Source organism: Malus domestica, chromosome 14, assembly GCF_042453785.1.
Source record: "Malus domestica chromosome 14, GDT2T_hap1".
NCBI lineage: Eukaryota > Viridiplantae > Streptophyta > Magnoliopsida > Rosales > Rosaceae > Malus > Malus domestica.
Window position 1 is genome coordinate 576,698 of NC_091674.1, and position 21,529 is coordinate 598,226.

The 21,529-nt window shown below is 36.7% G+C and overlaps 2 protein-coding genes across 3 annotated transcripts; both read right to left on the reverse strand.

The window, feature by feature from the left end:
* Positions 1-330: 330 nt before the first annotated feature.
* Positions 331-1,185, reverse strand: LOC103453966 (blue copper protein 1a-like). The gene is made up of 2 exons (XM_008393558.3): positions 987-1,185; positions 331-829 (listed from the first exon to the last, which is right to left on the reverse strand). The coding sequence occupies exons 1-2, from the start codon at positions 1,150-1,152 to the stop codon at positions 513-515; spliced, it is 483 nt and encodes a 160-aa protein (XP_008391780.1). The 5' UTR covers positions 1,153-1,185; the 3' UTR covers positions 331-512.
* Positions 1,186-7,456: 6,271 nt separating this feature from the next.
* LOC103453893 (5-methyltetrahydropteroyltriglutamate--homocysteine methyltransferase) lies at positions 7,457-12,669 on the reverse strand. Of its 2 annotated transcripts, none has more exons than XM_008393486.4 (11): positions 12,121-12,669; positions 10,983-11,336; positions 10,795-10,882; positions 10,197-10,324; positions 9,696-10,087; positions 9,451-9,614; positions 9,166-9,246; positions 8,911-9,077; positions 8,703-8,808; positions 8,173-8,625; positions 7,457-8,078 (listed from the first exon to the last, which is right to left on the reverse strand). In XM_008393486.4, the coding sequence occupies exons 2-11, from the start codon at positions 11,330-11,332 to the stop codon at positions 7,710-7,712; spliced, it is 2,298 nt and encodes a 765-aa protein (XP_008391708.1). In that variant the 5' UTR covers positions 11,333-11,336; positions 12,121-12,669; the 3' UTR covers positions 7,457-7,709. The 2 variants fall into 2 exon arrangements, with proteins under 2 accessions (XP_008391708.1, XP_008391707.1); XM_008393485.4 differs by having other exon boundaries at positions 12,342-12,555.
* Between the last annotated feature and the right edge of the window lie 8,860 nt (positions 12,670-21,529).

Here is a 21,529-nt window from a genome sequence, read left to right on the forward strand (position 1 = left end):
GAAAAGTAAGTCGTAGGTGTTAGCAGTGGGCCAATGGCAATCTTGAGATGATGAATACGATTTATCCACGAAGTTCAGTACGTTCCCATGTGTAGACCAAAACAAATAACACCAATACGAATTTGGAGTAGGATTCTCTTTTCTTTCTTTTTCTCTCTCCTTTCTGTCTCTTATTTGAACGATCACCTACGTCAATATCTTATATTAATTTTTTATAGAAAGAGAATATGTGAGGAGGGGATGGAAAAAGGGGACAAGAGAATCCTAGTCTTACGAATTTAACCAGATGCAAAAATGTTATTAAATTTTAATCAATAATAAATTTGGATTGATGACAGAAGAGCAGACTCTCTGTGATTGAGCAATTGCATAACATGCTAGCTTCTAATACAGAATTAAATTCTCTTATTGTACGTCGTACAAAATTAAAATTATAAGAACAACACATGTGTTATACTTATTCATGTCTTTTGGTGTATTTATGCATATTGTATGTGTCGATCGATATATCATCAGGCTGCAATAGCAAGGAAGAGTCCGACGACGGCGGCGGCGAAGACTTGGTATCCAGAAATGATGATCCCGCGAACGGCGGAGGATGGAGGAGATGCAGGTGCGGTGTCCATAACAGTAATAACAAGCCTCTGTCCCGATTTACAGTGATCGGCAGCTGCACAAATGTACCATTTGTTTCCGGGAGTCTTTAGCTCTATTCTGTCGTTTCCAGATGTAAGTGGTGGTTGATCATTTTCTGTTGGTTTAACACATGCATTGAACCCAGTTCCGTTCACCTTGAACACATTGTGGGGTGGGTTCGTGTACTTGAACACTGCATGCACGTACAAATTTGCATGATACGTTGTTATAAATTAATCATTTGTTTATGTGTACGGTAACAATAATGTTCTTTTGCCAGACTTATATATGATTTGTCAGATTGTGAATCTCGCATATATATCTATATATATATTGTGTGTGTGTATTACCTAGTGCATCACCAACATGAAACATTTTGTCCTTGGCCCACGCTGAATAATCAACACCAGTGTTCCAGCCGCTATCACCTCCGACGACATAGTCCGTTGCCATGGCGATTGTAGGAAGAAGGACTACAACAAGGGTAACTAGGGTGACAAATTTGTTGGAAGCCATTGGAGCTAATTGATTTGATAATGCAGATATTAATCTTTGTATTAGCTCTTACTTGGGTGTACTAATCTGTATTCTGGTGTGAGAATGCATGTTGTCTGGTCTATTTATAAGATGTTGAATGGTTGAATATACATCGAAACCCTCGACTTAAAAGATAAAAATATGGAAGACCTCCTTTGGTCGGCTCACCAGACTATGTGCTAATAAAATAGGTTATGGCATGGTCGGCTTTATTATGCTTTTTCCCTACTAAGGTTAAGGGACGGAAGGAAAAGGCGGGGAAGATAATGCGTGTAGTTTGTTTCTGTCTGTGGTGCAATTTGGATTGGGTCAACTAAATTCGTATATGCTTAATTTGATTTTAAATTCGATTAGGCATTTTAGAATGAAATAAAAATCCGCTTAAATCCAACATGATCTCAACTTGATTATTTGTTGGATCGTCTTGATGGCTTGCCCGTCGCTGTCAACTTAAGCCTAACCAAATTTCTAGTCCTAATTCTCTCATGCACATATGACCCATCCTGCTTCATATTATATAACTAGGTAAGTTTTGGATACAGTAATTGCACAATGAATGATAATGTTGCATTTACGTTTTATTTTGTCAGAACTTTGATATTTTCTTTTAATTTTATTTCACCTTCGTATGGTTCATGTATTAGAAATGATCTATACACTATTTGTTTTAACTACTTTATGGATGATTATGCGTAAAATTGAATTTTAACTAGTATTGATGTTGCTTGATTCAAAATTTTAAAAAGTCTTGCAGCATAAAATGTTACGAGATTGAACTCAATAAAGTTGAGCAAACTTGAACCCAACCCAAGTAAACTTGAACTCATATAAACCTATATCAACCTGAACTCAAGCCAAATCCGAATTGTGAATGTTATAGATTAGGGTTGGGTTGATATTTAAAAAAAAAAAAGATAATACTGTATTTTCCCTTTGGGGGACAAACTCATTCTCCCACTTGCAAATAATATATCTTTGTCGTGGAAATTATAATCGGAACCATCCAAATTCTTAATTTTCTTTTGAAGGAGAAAATAATTTTGTCATCCAATTGTACCAAATAAATCAAGGATGTAGGTGCCAAGTAGCATATTGATCATGAATTGTCCACTTATTTGATACATTGGATAACTAAACACTTCTAATGATTTTTTGTAGAGATGAACTTCAAATGGAGATTTAGGAGTTGGACTGCTTCAAGACGGCAAAGATACGTAATTTGCAATGGGGGAATGAGCTCAACCTGAAAGGAGAAAATGCAAGTGTTATTCTTTTTTTAACTTTTGATTCTTTTGTCACCTAGAACTACAACTTAGTGTTATTTCTTCACTTATTTTTAATCAACTCAGTAACAGGTCTCTTACAAAATCTTCTTTATAAAAGTTAAATTAAATGAGAATACCGTCTCATTCAACAACCCAATACAAGGTCGAATATATAGTATTCATCTTATGCATACTAGCCTTCATGCACGCGCTCACATGCGTGCAGAATGCATTTTTGGAATCACAGCGTACTACACGCGATTTACACGTTTAAAATGTATTTATATGCGTAAATTGAAAAAAGGAAAGTCAAATATTTGAAGTAAATGAATAATCTTAGATCATGCTAGAAGAAACCCTTCTTAAACTAATTAAAACAACTGAATTCACGTAATAAAATCGGTCTCTATAGAATTTACATTAAGAATAGAGAAAATAATTGTTTGGGTTAAAACTTGAACTTTGGGCTCAAAAGGAAGTTGGCCCAAAAGAAGGACTATAAGGAAAGGGGCCCGAAGCCCAGCCAAAGCCCAAAAGGCAGAAAAGGGCTTTTTCCCGACTAGGTGCAGATCATTTGAACCACTTGTTCACCTACCTAGAGACCAAGTGGTGTAGACCAGCCAGCTAATTAGCCCAAAAGCACTTTACAGTGGCAGTACAAGTAAAAAGCTGATGAGTCATTACCCTTCAAGCTGCATTCGGGCAAGGTTAAAGCTCCAGAAGACCAAGCCAAACTGTCTATAAAAGAAGAAAGAGAAATCAGAGATGAGGACACTCAAACAAACAAACAAATACAAGTACAAACTTTGCTCAAGCCAGATTTGCTTTCAACGAATCTGTAGTCAGCGCAAGCCTTCATCCTTTTCGGGATCAACCCTCACCCAAAGCCTTTGTAAAAGCTCTGCTACCTTGTATAAATCCTGATGTAGTATTGATTTCCTTCTTTAAACTCATCTCCTTATCCCTCTTTCTAAAGCTCTCAAGCCCCTCTATAAATCACAAAGATAGGAAGTTGCAAGACGACCAGTCTTGCCCGACAAGGTGAAACCTTGCCCGACCCTCTTTGTTTTTGTCTTTTCATTCATAAGTCTAGTAATATGTTGTATACTTCCATTTGTATCCAAGTTAGTTCTAGCAAGTTGATGATTAAAAGACTCCTCAGTGCTTGAATCCGATTGGAATATGTAGTCACAACTTAAATCAGATCTGAGTTCTAAACCCTCGGGCATGTAAGATTGATCATTCAAAAGTCCTTGGTCTCAAGGCATAAAAAAGAACCTTATGTGGACTTAACCCATCCACGACAGTCTTTGATAACAAGAAGTCCGAAGTTACTTGGAGCGCAAGTAATCGACCTATTTCCTAGTTTTATTTCTGTTATATTATGATTATCGTAGAACATTTGAGTATAGAAGTAATTATGATGGGAAGCCTAAAGGCCTACACCTAAGGCCCTACAAAGGCACCTATTTGGATTCATTCTGCTCTTCGGGCTCGGGTAATTAGAAGTATAATAGTCATAACACTTCTGCAATCAATGAAATAAACATTATATGTTCAAGTACTGGGTTAGTTATTGATAGGAAGCCTCAAGGCCTACACCTAAGGCCCCACAAATGCACCTTTCATAACTAAAACAGCCACTCGGGTATATATACAATTAAAACTCAACATCTGTTTTACATCTGTCATGCTAAAGATGGCAGTGGCACGCCTGAACATCTAAAAGTTAATCTTGATTGTGAGCCTCAAGGCCTACACCTAAGGCACTACAAAGGCACCTTTCAAAGTTAACCTTGTCCTTCTCTTTCAGCCTTGCCCGACAAGATTTGCCTGACAAGCCCGCCAGTGAGCAGAAGCCCGACAGAAAGCATCAGCCGGCGCCAACCTCTCGGGGAGCTGTGTGCTCCTCGTCTAGGAAACGTTCCCAACGGAAATTCTAGCCACGAACAATAATATTTAATAAACAATTGATTGAATCACTTTATTGCTAGTTCATTGTGAGGCTAAGTCCACCCCCTCCCCCTTAGTGTAGATAATATTGTTTGTTAAAAAAAATCATTTGACAACTAATTTAATCACATTATTATCCGTGTGTGAAATACTTTATTATTAATCGGCATTATATGCCTTTTAAGATGTTTGAACGTGTTTAAAAATAGAGAAAATAATACTTAAAAACAACTAATTGAATCACATTATTGCTAGCCCATTGCGAGGCCAAGTCCACCTTCTCCCCCTTAGTGTAGATAATATCGCTTGTTAAAAATAAAAAAAATAATAAAACAATCATTTGACAACTAATTTAATCACATTATTATCCGCATGTGGAAGACCTTTTTTATAACCGGCATTACACGCCTCCTAAGATGTTCTGAACGTGTTTAAAAATAGAGAAATTGAATCATATTATTGCTAGCCTATTGTGAGGTACTAATTAAAAATAAATAAATAAATAATAAAAACAAAAAAACAAACCACAAAAAACAAAATTATTAAAAATAATATTGTTAAAATGACGAAAATGCCCTTGCCCTATTTGATGCATTATTTTGGGATGCCTTTGAAGTTTTTTGTCATGGGGACATTTTTGTCCAATTATTTTTGTTGAAGCTTGGTGACACCAAAATCACTATTCACTTTTCTATTCTCACACTTCTAATGATTTTTTTGTGGAGATGATCTTCAAATGGAGATTTAGGAGTCGGACTATTCCGATACAGCAAAGATAAGTAATTTGCAATGGGAGAATGAGTTCAACCTGAAAGGGGAAAATGCAAGTATTATTCTTTTTTTAACTTTTGATTCTTTTGTCACCTAGAACTACAACTTAGTGTTATTTCTCCACTTATTTCTAATCAACTCGGTTACAAGTCTCTTACAAATTTTTCTTTATAAAAGTTAAATTAAATGAGAACATCGTCTCATTCAACAACCCAATACAAGGTCGAATATATAGTATTCATCTTATGCATATCTCATGACAATCAACTAATTTTTCTAAAGTGTCACTTCGTAAAATAGTCGAGAGATATTTTTATATAAGACAACCACCAAGTTAAGTTACAACCATTGTAATTCTCTATTTTATTATATGCTTCCCTAGGTCCCAAAACGGCCACCGCCACAGGGAGAAACAACCTGTGAAACAGTCCTAATCATAAAGTCTCACGCAGAGAACAAGAAGATCAATGCTTTTCTTTGCAAATTCAAAGACAATGCCGGCTTTATTAATTAGCACCTGGTCAAAGCATAAATTTTTTTATTTTTTATTTTAAATTTTTGAGGTAATTATGTTTTGTTTTTGTTCCAAATGCATTTGTCTGGCGGCGCAGTGAGAAAATGTGTATTACTGATGGCATTTAGAAATTAGAAGAGAGTTAACAAATTATTAACCTCTGCCAGGTTCATGGACATGAGCCATGCATGCCCGAAAACTTTTTAGCCCAAAACAAAGCCATAACAACAACCGATCACGACAACTATCTGTTGGAATTTATTAGTTTATTTAAGAAATTAATTCGAGAGTTGATTTTGTATTAGATTATTTTTGGTATTTATGTATTAGGGTGTTTTAGGTTTATGTCGCTATAAATATAGCTTATATTTTACTATGAGAATTAAGTCAATCACAATGTAGTCTTTACAAGTTATGTAGTTATTTTGATAAATTTGTATTGATCTCTTCCGTTTAATTAACTGAGTAATCTTTTCGTTTTGTAATTCATTTGTTCACTCGTTCTTTATGCGTACTCTGATTCTCAAGCCTATCGAGTCGAGCTACATGCCCGTAGGTTGTTATTCGCATTACGTGATTGGTTGTCCAAAGATCATGGCTAATTAATCATTCAAACCATATAACTACCACAAGTCAAACAGTTGATACAAATAAGCGCGCACAACGATCAGCAGATTTGGAAAAAGATGTTGTGCAGAGTTTTGTAACCAAGGTTTGTAACTAAGTGGAGCAAGATTTTATGAAGGATGCAAGAGATTTGAAGTCAGATTAAGCACAACAAAATAGGGTAAACCACATAAGTCGTGAGATGATATCAAAATTTATAAAGTTTTCATTTTTTAGTCTGCCCCATTCGAATTTGCACGGTTTAGTTTAAATTGTGTGGACGACGAGTTCAATATCAAAATTTATTTGAGTAAATCTATTGTGTGGTTTAGTCAAATTATTCACAAAATCATGCCCATTCAGGGTAGTTATGCAATTTTAAATGATAATGAAGGCAAGTCTATTGTGTGGTTTGTTGAATTTTGAGTAAAAATTTCATTATCTCACATTGCTTAAATTGAAAAAGATTTTTTGCAATTTATAACACTTCGTACTCCAAGTAATTGTAAAAATGGACTATGGAGAGCAAAACAATGGGCTTGAACCTTCAGATTGGATTTTGGGATGATAATTATATATGTAATTAAAATATTATATATTTTTTTTTTTACAGAGGCTATAGAGAATTTCATTAATTAAAACATACACATACAACCAACGTTACATCGAGATGCCAGATGGTTATTATACTCCAATGACCAAATATTCTAATTTGGAGATAAATCCGCACAAATTCACAAATTTGGTGTGATGTTACATGTTTGGTCCTCTTACTAAATTGGACAGCTTCAGAAAAAAATTCATGTGGTGGAGAGATTTTACCTTGCAACTATGTTACATAGTGATACTTCAAAAAGATGTCGTGATATGTAAATACACTTATGGTTACCAATCACAAAAGAATTTTGCAAGTTGTAGATTGTTTTAGTGGATTCTTCAACGTAATTTCAATTCCGAGTTCAATCCTTCCAACGCTTAAATAACCCTTGTAATAAAAGAGAAAATTTAGTTGAGGTACCAATGTGATCAAATTACTTTGGTTTATTTCTAGAAAGTCTATATAATGCAGGTGGGAATACTATAATTTAATTTAGTAATATGTGACATTTTGCATTTATATTGTTTTGTTAAATAATATATACTAAATAAGTCTACCACAGAAAAGAAGTTCAAATTGGTAAATGACCATTTCTTCATTTATCATTGACTGAAAATAACAGGAGGCACTGCCTCAAAAATACAAAATATAAAAGAGGGAAAAAAAAACAAACAAAAAATAAAAGATAAAATGCCCTCAAGAGAACATTAAAAACCCTACTAAATATTTCATCATCACACAGTTAATAATCCAATAAAAAACCATGATTTTTCAACAATTTGAACGCAATAGAAAGTGTGGACTCAACCCTCCCTTCCTCTCAAATCATTCACTTGGCACTGGCGAGCTGGGTGCGGAGGAGCTTGGCGGCAGCAACCATGTTGCTGAGGGCCGGCTTCACTTCTGTGTACTTGCGGGTCTTGAGCCCACAGTCGGGGTTCACCCACAAGATGTTGGTCTCCAGCACCGCAAGCATCTTGTTGATCCTGTCAGCAATCTCGTCGGTTGATGGTATTCTTGGAGAGTGGATGTCGTACACACCGGGGCCAATTCCAGCACCATACTTGACTCCCTCACGGAAAACTGACAGAAGCTTCTCATCAGAACGAGAGTTCTCAATGGTGATCACATCAGCGTCCATGTCGATGATTGAGTGGATGATGTCATTGAAGTTGGAGTAGCACATGTGAGTGTGAATCTGCGGGTTTGAAAATAAAACCAGTTAAGAAAATTGCACAAGTGAAAAGAAAAATAACATAATGAGTAGAGCAAATATTGAAGCGGAAACATACCTGGGTAGTGTCCTGTACACCACTGTTGGTGATCCTGAAGGAGTGCACAGCCCAATCCAAGTAGAAAGCATGTTCAGATTTCCTAAGAGGCAATCCCTCTCTCAAAGCAGCCTCATCGATCTGAATTACACTGATACCGGCCTTCTCAAGGTCCTCCACTTCATCCTTGATGGCCAAAGCAATCTGGTAGGTGGTCTCGAATCTGGGCTGGTCATTTCTGACGAAAGACCAGTTCAGGATGGTGACGGGGCCCGTAAGCATACCCTTCATTGGGCGGGCAGTCATGCTCTGAGCAGCAGATGACCAGAACACAGTCATAGGCTTGGGGCGGCTCACATCACCATAGATGATTGGTGGCTTCACACATCGAGATCCATATGATTGCACCCACCCATTGGCAGTAAAGGCAAAGCCAGACAATTGTTCTCCGAAGTACTCAACCATATCGTTCCTCTGCCATGAGAATAACCGATAATGAATTGATGGCACAAGTATAAAGGACAAATAAGTTCTTATATATGAAAGCTTACCTCAGGCTCTCCATGAACAAGGACATCAATGTCAAGTTCTTCCTGAAGTTTAACAACCTTGTTAATTTCTTCCTTGATGGCCTTGACATATTCCTCCTCGGAAATCCTGTGAAAAGAACCATCAGCACGTTTACTCATGCATTATTAATAAAATTGTGATAATTTCACATTTTTAAAAAAACACAAAGGAACAATTAACTTCACTCACTTCTTGGCCTTGTACTCACGACGGACCCTCCTGAGTTCAATGGTCTGAGGGAACGATCCAATGGTGGTGGTTGGGAGAATTGGAAGGTTAAGCTTCTTCTGTTGAGCATCAAGTCTAGCACTAACATTGGTAGCACGACGGTGGTCAGAATCCTTCAAAGCAGCAGCCTGAAAAGAAAAAGAAAAGGTCAACTCAATAGTACAAAACCATTTCAGCCACATGTCAATTTGAAAGGCACATGAATGGAGCACTCACAGCCTTCTGGACAGCCTCATTGGTCACCCTTGGGGAGGACTTCCTTGAAGCCAAGGCAGCGGCATTAGCAGAGAAAAATGCCTGATGACAAAAACCAAAAGGGTGAGTTCTTACTATGTTACAATACCAAACAACAAGAAAAAAGAAACTAATAGAAACTCCGAGAAACCAATGCTGAACTGAATAAGCTCAAACTCCAAAATGCTGCTTATGTTAAACTGCCGACTACTCCAACATTATGACTGACCCATAACAGAATAAAAAATAAAAAAACAAAGGTTTTACCTCATCCTTGTGACCAGCCAAGGCCTTGGCCAAAGCATTAACTTCAACAATTTTCTGGGCAGCAAAAGCCAACCATGACTTAATTTCCTGGTCGAGCTTGGTCTCATTGACAAGGTCAACAGCAGTGTGAAGAAGAGAGGTGGAGGTGGAGACAACAAGTTTATCTGCACGGACAAACAACTGATGATATACAAGTTTAAAAAAACAAAATTACTTCACAAAAATCTGCAGAAAAACCTGAATACCTTTTCCAACAATGCCTTCAAGGGTCAACAAAGTGCTTAGAGAGGCAGAAAGGTCATTAGCCCAGATGTTCCTTCCATCAACCAAACCGGCAAAGAGGTACTTTCCCTTGGGGAACTCGCTCTTAATCAAATCCAGGGTCTTGGTACCACGGACCAAATCAAAACCATATGCGGTGACACCCTTCAAGCTAGTGAGGATCTTGAATGCCGCAGCAGGAACATCAGCGAAGTAGGTCTCAATAAGAACATTCAAGCCAGATAGAGTTGACTCCAGTTCAGAGTAGGCATCAGTGAATGCTTGCAACTTGTCGGATTCAAGATCCAAAACAAGTGTAGGCTCATCAAATTGAATCCATGAAGCTCCAGCTGCCTTAAGCTCAGATACTACTTCCCTGAAGAAACAATCACGGTTGGAACAATAATGTGAATACTTCAAATTAACAAAACCAAAAGGAAATATTGCATATGTATGATATATAAAATGAAACTAAAGTATCTTACTTGTAGACGGGAAGAATTTTGGGAAGAAGAGAGAGAAGAGAAAAGGTCTTCTCAACACCCTTTGCTGGCTTGGACAGCAACAAGTATGACACTGGGCCAACGAGGACTGGAACAGTATCCACTCCAAGCTGCATAAGAGTAATTGCTTGAATAAAGATCAGCAAGTAGGATAAGTTGCATCATTGCTAATCGGGTCCCCAAGCGAGATTTGCCCTTTCAGATATGCATGTGTGTGTTCCGTGTGATTATCTGCCTCTGTGTGTGTATATATATACATAATAACAAAGTTGTGGAATCATGCTTATGGGCTCCATTAAGTAGGATTTCCCTTTAGATATGTGTACATATAGATATAGTGAAGCAAAACCACCATGGCCAACAAGCTTTAGCTCAATTGGCACGGGGTGAAATGTATATTTTGCGTTTCAATTCTGACAAAACCAATACTACAGTAATATACAAACACAGGCATGTAAATTAGTTCAGTAAAATAATGTTACACCCAAGATGTTATGATGCTCCTTTTGCAGTAATAATTAACATTCAACTCAATCAATAATGCATAAAAATTAAATAGAGAATAAAAACAAATACATACCGCCTTAGCCTCCTTGTATTCCTCAACAGCCTTGTGAGAAGCATAAGAGAAGTTCACATCAGGGCCCAACTCAGGGACAATGAAATGGCTGTATTAGTACATACATAGTTAAAGTTAGTACAAGACTATAACAATTGATAATATTTGGAAACTTTTAATCCACAGAATGCTGAGAGGGGTCCACTTACTAGTTGGTATCAAACCACTTGGTCATTTCCATAGCAGGGACAGAGGCATTTCCTCTGGCCATGGAGAAGTATGTATCAAATCCTATCTCACCGCCATTCCACCCGTATCTTGGCGGGACAGCCCCGAGCAATGCGGTGGTGTCGAGCACCTGATCGTAGTATGAGAAGGTGTTGCTGGGAATGTGCTTGATCCCGGCATCAGTCATCTGCTTCCAGATGGAAGATCTGAGATCAGCAGACACCTTCTGCAAGTCCTCGGCACTGCTCTTCCCATCCCAGAAAGATTCAAGAGCAAATTTGAGCTCTCTCTTAGGGCCCATACGGGGATATCCAACAATGTGAGACGCCATTTCTCTGTTCGAACAGATCAAGATGCAACAAAGTTTAGCTGACTTAATCAACAACTAGAACAACATAGTATGCATAAAAGCACCGAGATTTATCCACGATGACCAATAACAATATATTTCGACTTGAATTCAGGTGCCTTTGGACAATTCAAACTCATAACTCATTGATCTAAAGTTGACTCGTACAAATCATTCAACAAAGCACAATTAAGCAAAAATGGAACACAACACTGTTTAATTGAAGTATTTAAACCCCGTAAAATTTGAAATCACAACAGATTCACAAAAGTGTAATTATTTAGGATTACGTAACTAAATCACATCAGAAATTACATAAAATTTGAGACAATAAAAGCTTAGAGAATAAATATCTTTATCAAATCCAATCATAGATCAGAGAAAGTACGACCTTAAACACAAAATTTTGGTACTTATAGACCTAATGTTTAAAGTAGGCAATTTCATCTTGAAATCGCAGTAAAGTATAACAATAGTTAAAAGAGAAATGCTCTCACTTATAGATCTAATCCTAAAAGAATGGAATTTATTTTAGCCACAACTATATTTTTTTGTCCTTATCCTTATAGAAAATCTTAACCACTCAAAAAACAGAGATCTACTGCAAAACCCAATTACAGATCAACGTATTCAAAAACCGCAACACACTCAGATCTGCAACCCAAAATCCCAATGCCACCAATTTGTTCATTCATTCAAACCAAAAGGGTATCCAAAAAATCAACATTTTAAGCCAAACCCACCAGAGAATCACAGAAATGGACACTAACCAGTACAGATCTCAGCCTAAAACAAGAAGAAAAATATCAAATCTTTGAAAATATGGAAAGAAAGTGCGAAATGGGTCGGGAGACGAGGGTTCTAGATCACGTTGGCATGGCAAAACAATTGGAAATCTGGTGAGAGAAAGCAATACGGGACTCGCAGAGAGGGAGAGACACAGAGACAGAATAAGAGGAGGAGGGAGAAAACGAAAGAACGGTACTCCTACCTTTCGGAGGGATAGAGAAGGCTTGAATGGTTCTTTCTTTTGGGGTTCGCTTCTTCTTCCCTATCAGTAGTTGTTAGCGATGAAGAGAGCGGAGCGAGTTCGAATGCCTCACTCTCGCCGTATTTATAGCCAAAGGCCCAAAACCACTGCTAGATCTGGGTTCTCTTTTTTCTTTTTTAATTTCTGATTTTATTTTACAGAACTTTATTTAGTTATCACGCTAGCAAGTTGGCCCGTTTTAAGAGCAAAAAAAATTACTATTTACAAATATTGTTTTTTTGTTTTTTATACCTCATAAGTGTGTTTGGAAATAAAGCATACTATTAAAACTAACATAATAATTAAAAATAAAAGGCGAATAAATGTAGATGGTTGATATATATAGAATGAAATATTTTTCTTTTTTATCTTTTCTTTTTGTTTTTAACAATTATTAATCTTGTACATTTTATTTTCTTATTATTGAATTTGACGCTTTAGAACGTGCCGCTTCATTAGTCGCTAGGCTTTTTTTTTTGGAGTAGCAGTAGCCAGGCCCACGACAGTAGAAGTTGTCAACCCACTCACCATGATGTGCGTGTATTACATGCGCTAGACACAAAAAAAGGAGAATGTGGCTAACGTCAACTTTACCCATAAGCGCAATGTCAGACTTAAACTGCTCAAGCATTTAGGCAGGCTTTGCATGGCCACCAATTGCTATCTTCAATTTGGCCCGTTGGAGATGTACTTTGAGGTTGAAGGGCAATTTCCAAGCCATTGACTTGTCCTTGCCCTTTCGCAACGGGTGGACGTGCTAATGCCAGTAACCTCCTCATTTGTATTTTCTCATTTTATATTTTTTGTTCTATTTTTAAATTTTTTTTAGTGATGCACAATGATTCTAACGTATATTCTTTAAGTTACTCATTAAACATAAATTGGGTAAAATTAAACTAAATTTCAAATTATTTAGTGATCCAACATTATTGAATAAGACAAACCATGTTTCTTACTTAAGTACTGAAATTTTAATTTTTTTAATCAAATGATTAAACAATTTATAATTTAATTGACTTTTTACAAAACTATATTTTCATCAAATTACTTAAATATTAGAACATTGTAAGGTGAAAATATAAGGTAAAATGAGGAAATGAGGAAAAAATTGCTAATAATATTTTTTTTATTTATTGACGGTAAGACAAATCTGTGGCGGTTTCTTTACTATTTTGGAGATGAAGAGCTTGTTATGGTAGGTGAATGCCTAGGGTGGGGCCCACCCGGGAGTGGGTGGAGACTGGAAATAGTTTTTATTAGATTTGAGACTGGAGGAGGATGAGTTAAAACTTATTTTGTGTTGGTTATCTTAACATGCTCGGAACACGGAATAGAATATCATGCGTTCTTATACAATTGTAGGAACATTTTAAAGAAGAAAAAAAATGTACCGTCTGTTAGGCCTTTTGCTTTGAATGCACTCAAATTTTATGACCGTATTTAGGAGAAGATTCATGGCCGAAAATGAAAGGAAACTTGCTTTGTTTGTTTAATTACTGAAGATGGGTGAGATAATCCAAATTAAATCATACTCACCCATAAATGTATTATTTGATTGGTATAATTATCATTTGCAAGAAAAAGAAGAGAAAGTTTTACAAAATTTTTTGTTTTTTTCTTAATTTTCGACCGTCGGGTCGAATGAATTAACAATACACGCGATTGTGAATATCAAGAGATAGAACAACATCTTTAAAAAATACAAGCGACCTAATTAATAACACGAGACATACAATACAATAGAGATGGAAAATATTAAAACTCTTAACTATATACATAAGAAACAGAGAAACAGAGAGTTGGCAGGCTAGGAGTAAGCAAGAATAGGATATCGAGGAGAAATGTTTTTCGTATGTTTGGAACACGGTGCATATATCACATGTAATATAAAATTAGTTGAAATGTTTTTAAAAGTTTTTAACCAATATGCTTGGTGTACTTAACCGTAATTTCAGTACATTGAAAAATCTATCGATATCTTGATCACCTACTCAAATGATGACGACAAGTGTAAACCATCCATGATTGGTGCTGTATTGAAAAATACAGTACGCTCATAATGCAAAGAAACCTAGCTCTCCCAGTTGAGTTAGCATTATCAGTTCATCACGCGCCACAAAAGCATTTGGTGGGAACATCCACAAATATTAGTTAAACTTTTTCCAAAATGTTTGGTGATTTTCTGTAAAATGAAAATTAATTATACGAGTAAGCGGTCTATTCAAAATTAATTTTTAATAAAGAAGATTGGACTCGTAATGCAGATAAGAAAACACATTGCAATCGTTAATTTGACTAAGTCCAGAAATACGTGATTTTCTCTAACTTGTAAAACTTTTATAAAAAGAATGGAAATAATTGTAAAAAAAAAATATGGGAGAAAGTCGGTAAGTGCTTTTTTTTTTTGGTGTTGAGTTGGTGACTGGTTGTTTTTTGGGTTTGGGGGGGGGGGGGGGGGGTTGGTGGCGGGGAGAGCGACATTTTTGCACTATTGTTGGGAGATTAACGTTTCTCTAAATTTAATTATTTGTTTAATGTACTAAACATTGTGTGAATTAAATTTACCCCATGATTTGTATGCAAAGAGTGCCGCGGAGTAGGTGGGATGGGACCAGATTTTATACTTAAAACGCACTATAATATTAGTAAATTGTAAGCATGAGAGTGAGTGCCACATGATTTTGAATTTTCTAGGATTTCTTGTTAGGAACCGGATCCTCTCTGAGCATAGGGTGGGGATTCTCCTGACCGGATCATCTGGACTATTGAAATTTGATCCAACGACTACAAATAGGTAGTCCTCTAAAAGTTATAATTATTGTAGCCGTTTGATCAAATTTTAATGGTCCAGATTGCCCGATCAGGAGGATCCCCACCCCATGCCCAGGAAGGGATATGGTACCTTCTTGTTAAGCTTTCCAAAATAATAACATCCGTTCTTAACATGTTAAATATGTATGGGTTTGGCTAAGGAGAAGACTCTTTGTTTTCACAACAAAAAAAAAGGAGAATACTCTTTTAAAAGTATAATTCTATACAGACTCTCAACCAACTTTATGTTTTTAGCACAATGTTTAATAATAATGGCACATGAATTAACGTTAAATTATAAGGTGTTAAAGTGACACACCCCGATCCTAGAATCAAGGCGTGCTGGCCGTCACGTGAGCGTGACGTAGCCAAAAGTGCGACACGGAAGCAAGATATAACAGAAATATGAAGGAATTTAAACCAACCACTAGCAGAATAACCTACTAGCATACAAGAGAGAGTTATAAAGTAAAACACACGAATTCAGAGCGTAGGTATAAGTGCAGTCAAGTAGGACTATAATTAAAAGTGCAACACCCGCAGGTGAGTCCTACATGCAGTACGTCTGTCAGAATGCCGAAAAAGACCTCAAGAGCCACCAACTGCTAACTAGAACCTGGAGGGGCGCAAAACAAAGATGAGTGGGTCAGTAAAACCAAAGATTTTCCAAAAACATTTTATTTAAAACGTTTCTAACCCCTCACCGTAAAACCTGTATACTTTCCTAGAAAAATAGTATATAAACATATATATACATATATCATCAAAACTCCGCTCACCATCTATCAACATAACATCTCAGAAAGAATATGACATGCCATGCCAAAATATAATATGAATGCATCAATATAAATCAGGTGAAATAATAAATCAACCGGAGACCCTACAGTGGTCCTGTACGGCTGATTCTATAGCTCACTATCCCATCCAGCCGGAGTCACCAACTGTGACCTGTACGGCACTACACTGCACAGAAGTCGGAACTACCTATAGTAGTCTGTACGACTAAGATGGTGAAATAATACGCTCTAGTGCTTCTCTCATCAATCATCTGTGCACATAATCTAAGGTCACCTACCAGTCGGAACCCCTCTAATGGTCTGTACGACTGGCATGTCGGAACCACCTCTAGTGGTCTGTACGACATCCACCTATTTGGATCCAAGGCGAGCGTGCGATGTGGTGAATAATATAAGCACTATCACCTAGGGTGCAGGTTATGAGCTTCCAACATAATTCACATCATCATTCATTCGTATAAACCATATAAACTCACCTGATACTCACATGTGCGTCCACAGCATCAATTCACATATATATGCATCAATTATCAGTTCAAACATCTCAACAATTGCATGCGTGGCATTTAAAAACATATTTTCATATAATTGCATTTTCTAGGAAAACAATAGTATATAGGTAATACGAAAACAAAACTGCCCACTCACTGGTAAGTCGATGGGTCGTAACCCCTGTGACGTCGCTGGATGCGCTCGTCCTCGGGATAGGTGTCACCTATATGCGAAACAACTATAAAAACGTTAATTTAAACACATAACCAACAAATCGAAATAACTTCTCATACGATGCTCAATTTGGGTATATGAATATACCACATCGACCTACTTGACGTCACGGACGTCGAGGAATTTTTAGAAAAAATTTTAGGCTTGCCACGCGCCCTCACACGCCGTGGGTGGCACGGGCCTACGCGCCCCCACGCGCATCATCTTCCTCAGCCAGTCGCCGGACTGGTTTTTCCAGTGGCCGGACTCTGGCGAGTTTTAAAAATGCTTGTTCTCCTTCGTTTCTCAACCGATTTCTTCGAATTTTATATCAATTTGAAGCCCTCAACAAGTAGAATCACGATGGACTAGTTTCAAGGTCTAAAATTCCCTAGATTTTACCTGGGGAAGCACGATAGTTCGAAAATTTTGAGAACCTCCGTTCTCGGTCCTCCGACGTCTAAATATCACCAACGAAGTACCCCGAAGCTCGTGAGGATGTCCTTAAGCTCACTGTGAGCTTGAAATTCCCTGAAATGCAAGATTTCACATGTGCATGAACAGTGCACATTTTCGAGGTTAGGGTTTCACGACGATTCCGAGGGTTTCACTTCCTAAAACTAGTACCAATCAACTTAGAACATCAAGAGGGTGAAGAATCATACCTTATTTGCTTCGATCCACGAAGTTTTGGAGGGTTTTGGTGTTGTCCGTACGATCGAGGGTGAGAGAGTGAGAAAGTCGTGAGGGAGGAGAGAGAGAGACACGGGGAAGAGGGGGAAGGAAAGGTGAGTCCGTGAGTGAGGGTGTGGTCCAACCAAAACAATCCCACTTCAATCCCTAACCATACAAATTTACAACTCAATTTTCTCCAAAAGTTTAGGGATGATAATTAGTCCATAAAATATATACATATGTCAAACACATACCTTAATACCCGTCAAGGGTATTTTCGTCATTTCACGCTCCCGATAAAAAAATTTCGGGACGGGCTGTGACACAAAGAGTTCATGAAGAGTTTCATTTTAAGAAAGTTTCCTTATCATTTCTCAATTTCTATTTTGTTTGCTCATTGATTGGGCAACTAGTGGTCATATTAGTGATCTTACGTAGTTTGTAACAACAATAACTATCGTCTTTAGTATTACCAATAAATGTGTTATAATCCAATCATAATCAAATACAATCTAAAAAAATTTAGGAAGTACAATTTTTTTGGTCCTTATTTTCTCGTAAAAATGGATAAAGTTAAAGATATTAATTTCTTCACACAAGCAACTAATTACAATATATTGTTTTTGCTTAGGCCACGAACATTTTAAATTTGCATCATGTTTTGGCTTTAATCTTGTATTGAAACTTAAATATGAACAAAATCGGTTACGCTTCTCAAGTTACCTTAAGAAAAATGATTGAATGTACTAAAAGCTCTATAGTTATAAGCAAATAGTGATGCTATTTTCATCAAACTATCTTATTTTTCGGCTTATTTCATAACTAAATTTAGATGACAACGCTAAATAACTTGGTGAAAACACGAAACACCTTTATATATAAACATTGTAAGTTGTAAAAAAAAACTGGGCAAATTATAAGAAATCACTTTAACTCAATTTTTAACATCTTAATTCCTTTCATTTGAGCAGTTCTGATTAATCTAATTTTAACTTATTATGAGAAACGTCCGATAAAAAATCTAGACTTACTAGGAGAGGAAGTCGAACTTGAGTACGAAAAATTGAGTACACTGCTCTAGTCTCTAACTGCGTTTAGAAAGCCACGTCTCTAGTAAACTCTTTGAGTTTATTATGATATTTAAATAACATAGTCGCTCTAAGAAAATAAATATTACTTTTTTATCTGATATACTAATACTAGAATCATGCTTACAAAAGTTGATGTGGAATGACGCTAACGCCCGCTAGAGCAACAACATGAACCCTTCCAACTTTCTCACTCATCTCTCCACCTTATCTTTTTCCTCTCTCACATGTGCATTCCACGTGACGTGCGTATGAGATTTCCAGGTCAGAAACAACAAACATCTGGGATATAAGATTGTGAAAGTTTTTCAGTAGTTAGAGTCTTACTATTATCATTAGTTGAACCATGCCTTATAGGATCTCTCCGGAAGCTTTTGAGTTGTGTGAGGGCTAGCTATTGGTTCCTTTTGGCATTGTCTGAGACCAGACATCTGCCGAGCTGGGTACGTAGTAGTCTTACTGCATCAAGAAGAAAACGGACGCGCGTTCCTGCAAAACAAGAGTTGCGATTGCTGAGTACCTAGTACTGGCTAGTTTGGGATAATTTGTGTATGGTGAGACAGAAAGGTGCGGGTTCTACGCTTTTGAACATAGCTTTGTTAGCAAAACAAGAGTTGCGATTGCTGCAATCCCAACTTCTTGACTAAAATTTTTAAAGCATAATGTTTTTCTAATTCCTCTCACTGTCTTCCTGCCTCTTTCAATTTTAAAAATAAAAAAAAAAAATTTAAGGAGCATATACTGATATAGATAAATAAAATACACCCAGTAGTGCCCCTAGTGGGAGGCTAAATAAACAGCTGAAAAAGTGGGAGACTTTTGGTTATTATGCATCGAAATTTAGGTAAAAGAGAGATAAAAGAATATGCAGATACAGAATGCCAGAAAGGAGAAGTGATTATCATCTATAAATAAAGTTTTATATGGGGATTTGAGATCACATTTCTATATTAAATTGGGTTATAGAAATGTCGGTGACGGTGAGGAAATAAACGCAAAAGAAATTGAGCTGCTTTGACTCGAATGGCTTTATTAGACTCAGTCAGGACAGAACAAGAATAGCGTGCATGGCACGCACGCTGAGTGTCGGTAGTACTAGGAGTTCTGCCTCTCTCTCTCTCTCTCTCTCTCTCTCTCTCAAAACACGCACATCCCATAAGATTTACGACTGCATGATTTAGAACTTTAATGCTATTGTCTGATAGTTTTGGAGTGAACCAAAATTAATGCCCACGCTCCTTCTATTTTGTCGGGGGCAAGTGAAGTACACGTTTTATCGTATGTCACAAAAAGGAGCGCAACTTGGGATATAGGTAGAGAAATGCTAAGAAGGCAAATGGAAACTCTCTATGTTCTCTTAGTCATCTTTTTTTTATATATATATATAATATTTTATAATATTGATACAAAAATTATATTAAAAACATAAATTGATATCATTTCTCATCAAAATTTACCGCTACACTGAAGTTTCCAAATCAATAATATAAGAATAGTTATGTAAAAAGTTAACACATTTATATCATGATGTATCCGCGTCATACAACTGACAAGGTATTGAAGGAGATAACTTAGAGTACAGTAGGGCAGTGCATGCAGTGTACTGCATGGCCTTTTCTTCGTCGGTCGTTGCCGATACTTGTGCGCAGATTGCTTGCAGTTTGTTGTCGTTTTCCATTTAATTATTAACCTTTTCATTTGGATTCTCCTACATTCCCAATGCACAAAACGTACATTATCACTACTGCCGATCACTTAATAATAATATCAATCCGTCCAAATCAAAGTACATGCATTATACATAATACATAAAATAAGGTTTCGTATCCCAATTAAAACCTCAAAGGAGAGGCATTCTTTTGACAAAGATACATTAGATGAATACCGTCATTAAAAACTATATCTTATGGTGCAAGAAAGAATCTGTCTAGTTAACTGTTAAAGGCGATTCCAAGCTTCTCATTAACTACATGTGTTGTTCTACTTTTCGAAGAGTTCATAGTAAGAGTGCATTTTTGCTACCCACATTCTCTTTTGTGTGTATACTACCCAATTCTCTTCACCTGTCATCTATCCCACAAGCTTTATTCAATTATCGTTTATTAATTTTGTTAAGGAATTAAAAAATAAACTAAATATGAATTAGAAAAACAAAGGTACCCAACATCCTTAGGTTGTAAGCTTGGCTTTGACCTAGTTAAGTGAAATTAAGCTGACCACTCCTATTAACTTGAGATTATCATCAAGTCCAATGCAAATGTCAAGGCTGAGAGTGTTATTCGGATGGTAAGTTTTCAGCTCTTAGAATTTGAGATTATTTCCGCTCTTATTTCTCTCCCTTCTCATTTCTTCTTTGTTGTGTAACGGGTGTGAGGATTGATGAATAAAATTAATGAGAACGACGATGTAATTAAAGAATATTCTCTAACTTTTCTAGCAGCTCTGAGACCTTAGAGATAGTTGTCACGTGTTATAATGGCGTCAATATCAATCTAAGGAGTCAGCTATGACTGGAAAGATGATGGTAAATAGTGATTTGGAGTCTCTTGTTAATTTGTTTAGTTGTTGTTTTGGGGAATGGTGTGTTGGGTTTTGTTTTATTTGGTTTTTTATGCTAGCACTTCTGCGCTCATGATCTTTGATGAGTTAAAGGCGTATCGGTTTGTCTTTTATTTGCGGTGAATCGAGATAATATCATTCAACAAAGTTCAAATAAACATAGTGCGTACAATGCCGTTTTGGAGGAGAAGGATTTATATGGCACCTCCTGTTGGTTAAAAGTCAACAATCTGTGATAATTTATATATGCTAATAAATAATAAATGCAATAGAAACTAACATAATATAAACTAGAATATGAATTCTAAAAGAGACAACTTGAAGATCGAGGCTTGCGTACCGCAATGTCCTTGAAACAGAAATTTCGTCCCTACTCTGTGCTTATAGTTCTACAGACGTCTGCTTCACTAGGATTCAACGATCAAGTTAAAATTCCAGCACCGGAAAATTTAACTTCTGGCGAATTTAGTGTGGTTCTCTCAGTAAGAAGGTTTATGAATGTAGAAGATGA

What these genes read in the sequence shown, in the direction of transcription:
- LOC103453893 (XM_008393486.4), bottom strand. Translation starts at nt 11,332, where the DNA reads ATGGCGTCTCACATTGTTGGATATCCCCGTATGGGCCCTAAGAGAGAG. An exon ending in AATACAAGGAGGCTAAGGCG is followed by an intron (nt 10,325 to 10,794) that starts GTATGTATTTGT and finishes ACTCTTATGCAG; the next exon opens with CTTGGAGTGGATACTGTTCC. An exon ending in AAAATTCTTCCCGTCTACAA is followed by an intron (nt 10,088 to 10,196) that starts GTAAGATACTTT and finishes TTGTTTCTTCAG; the next exon opens with GGAAGTAGTATCTGAGCTTA.
- LOC103453966 (XM_008393558.3), bottom strand. Translation starts at nt 1,152, where the DNA reads ATGGCTTCCAACAAATTTGTCACCCTAGTTACCCTTGTTGTAGTCCTT. An exon ending in TCATGTTGGTGATGCACTAG is followed by an intron (nt 830 to 986) that starts GTAATACACACA and finishes ACGTGCATGCAG; the next exon opens with TGTTCAAGTACACGAACCCA.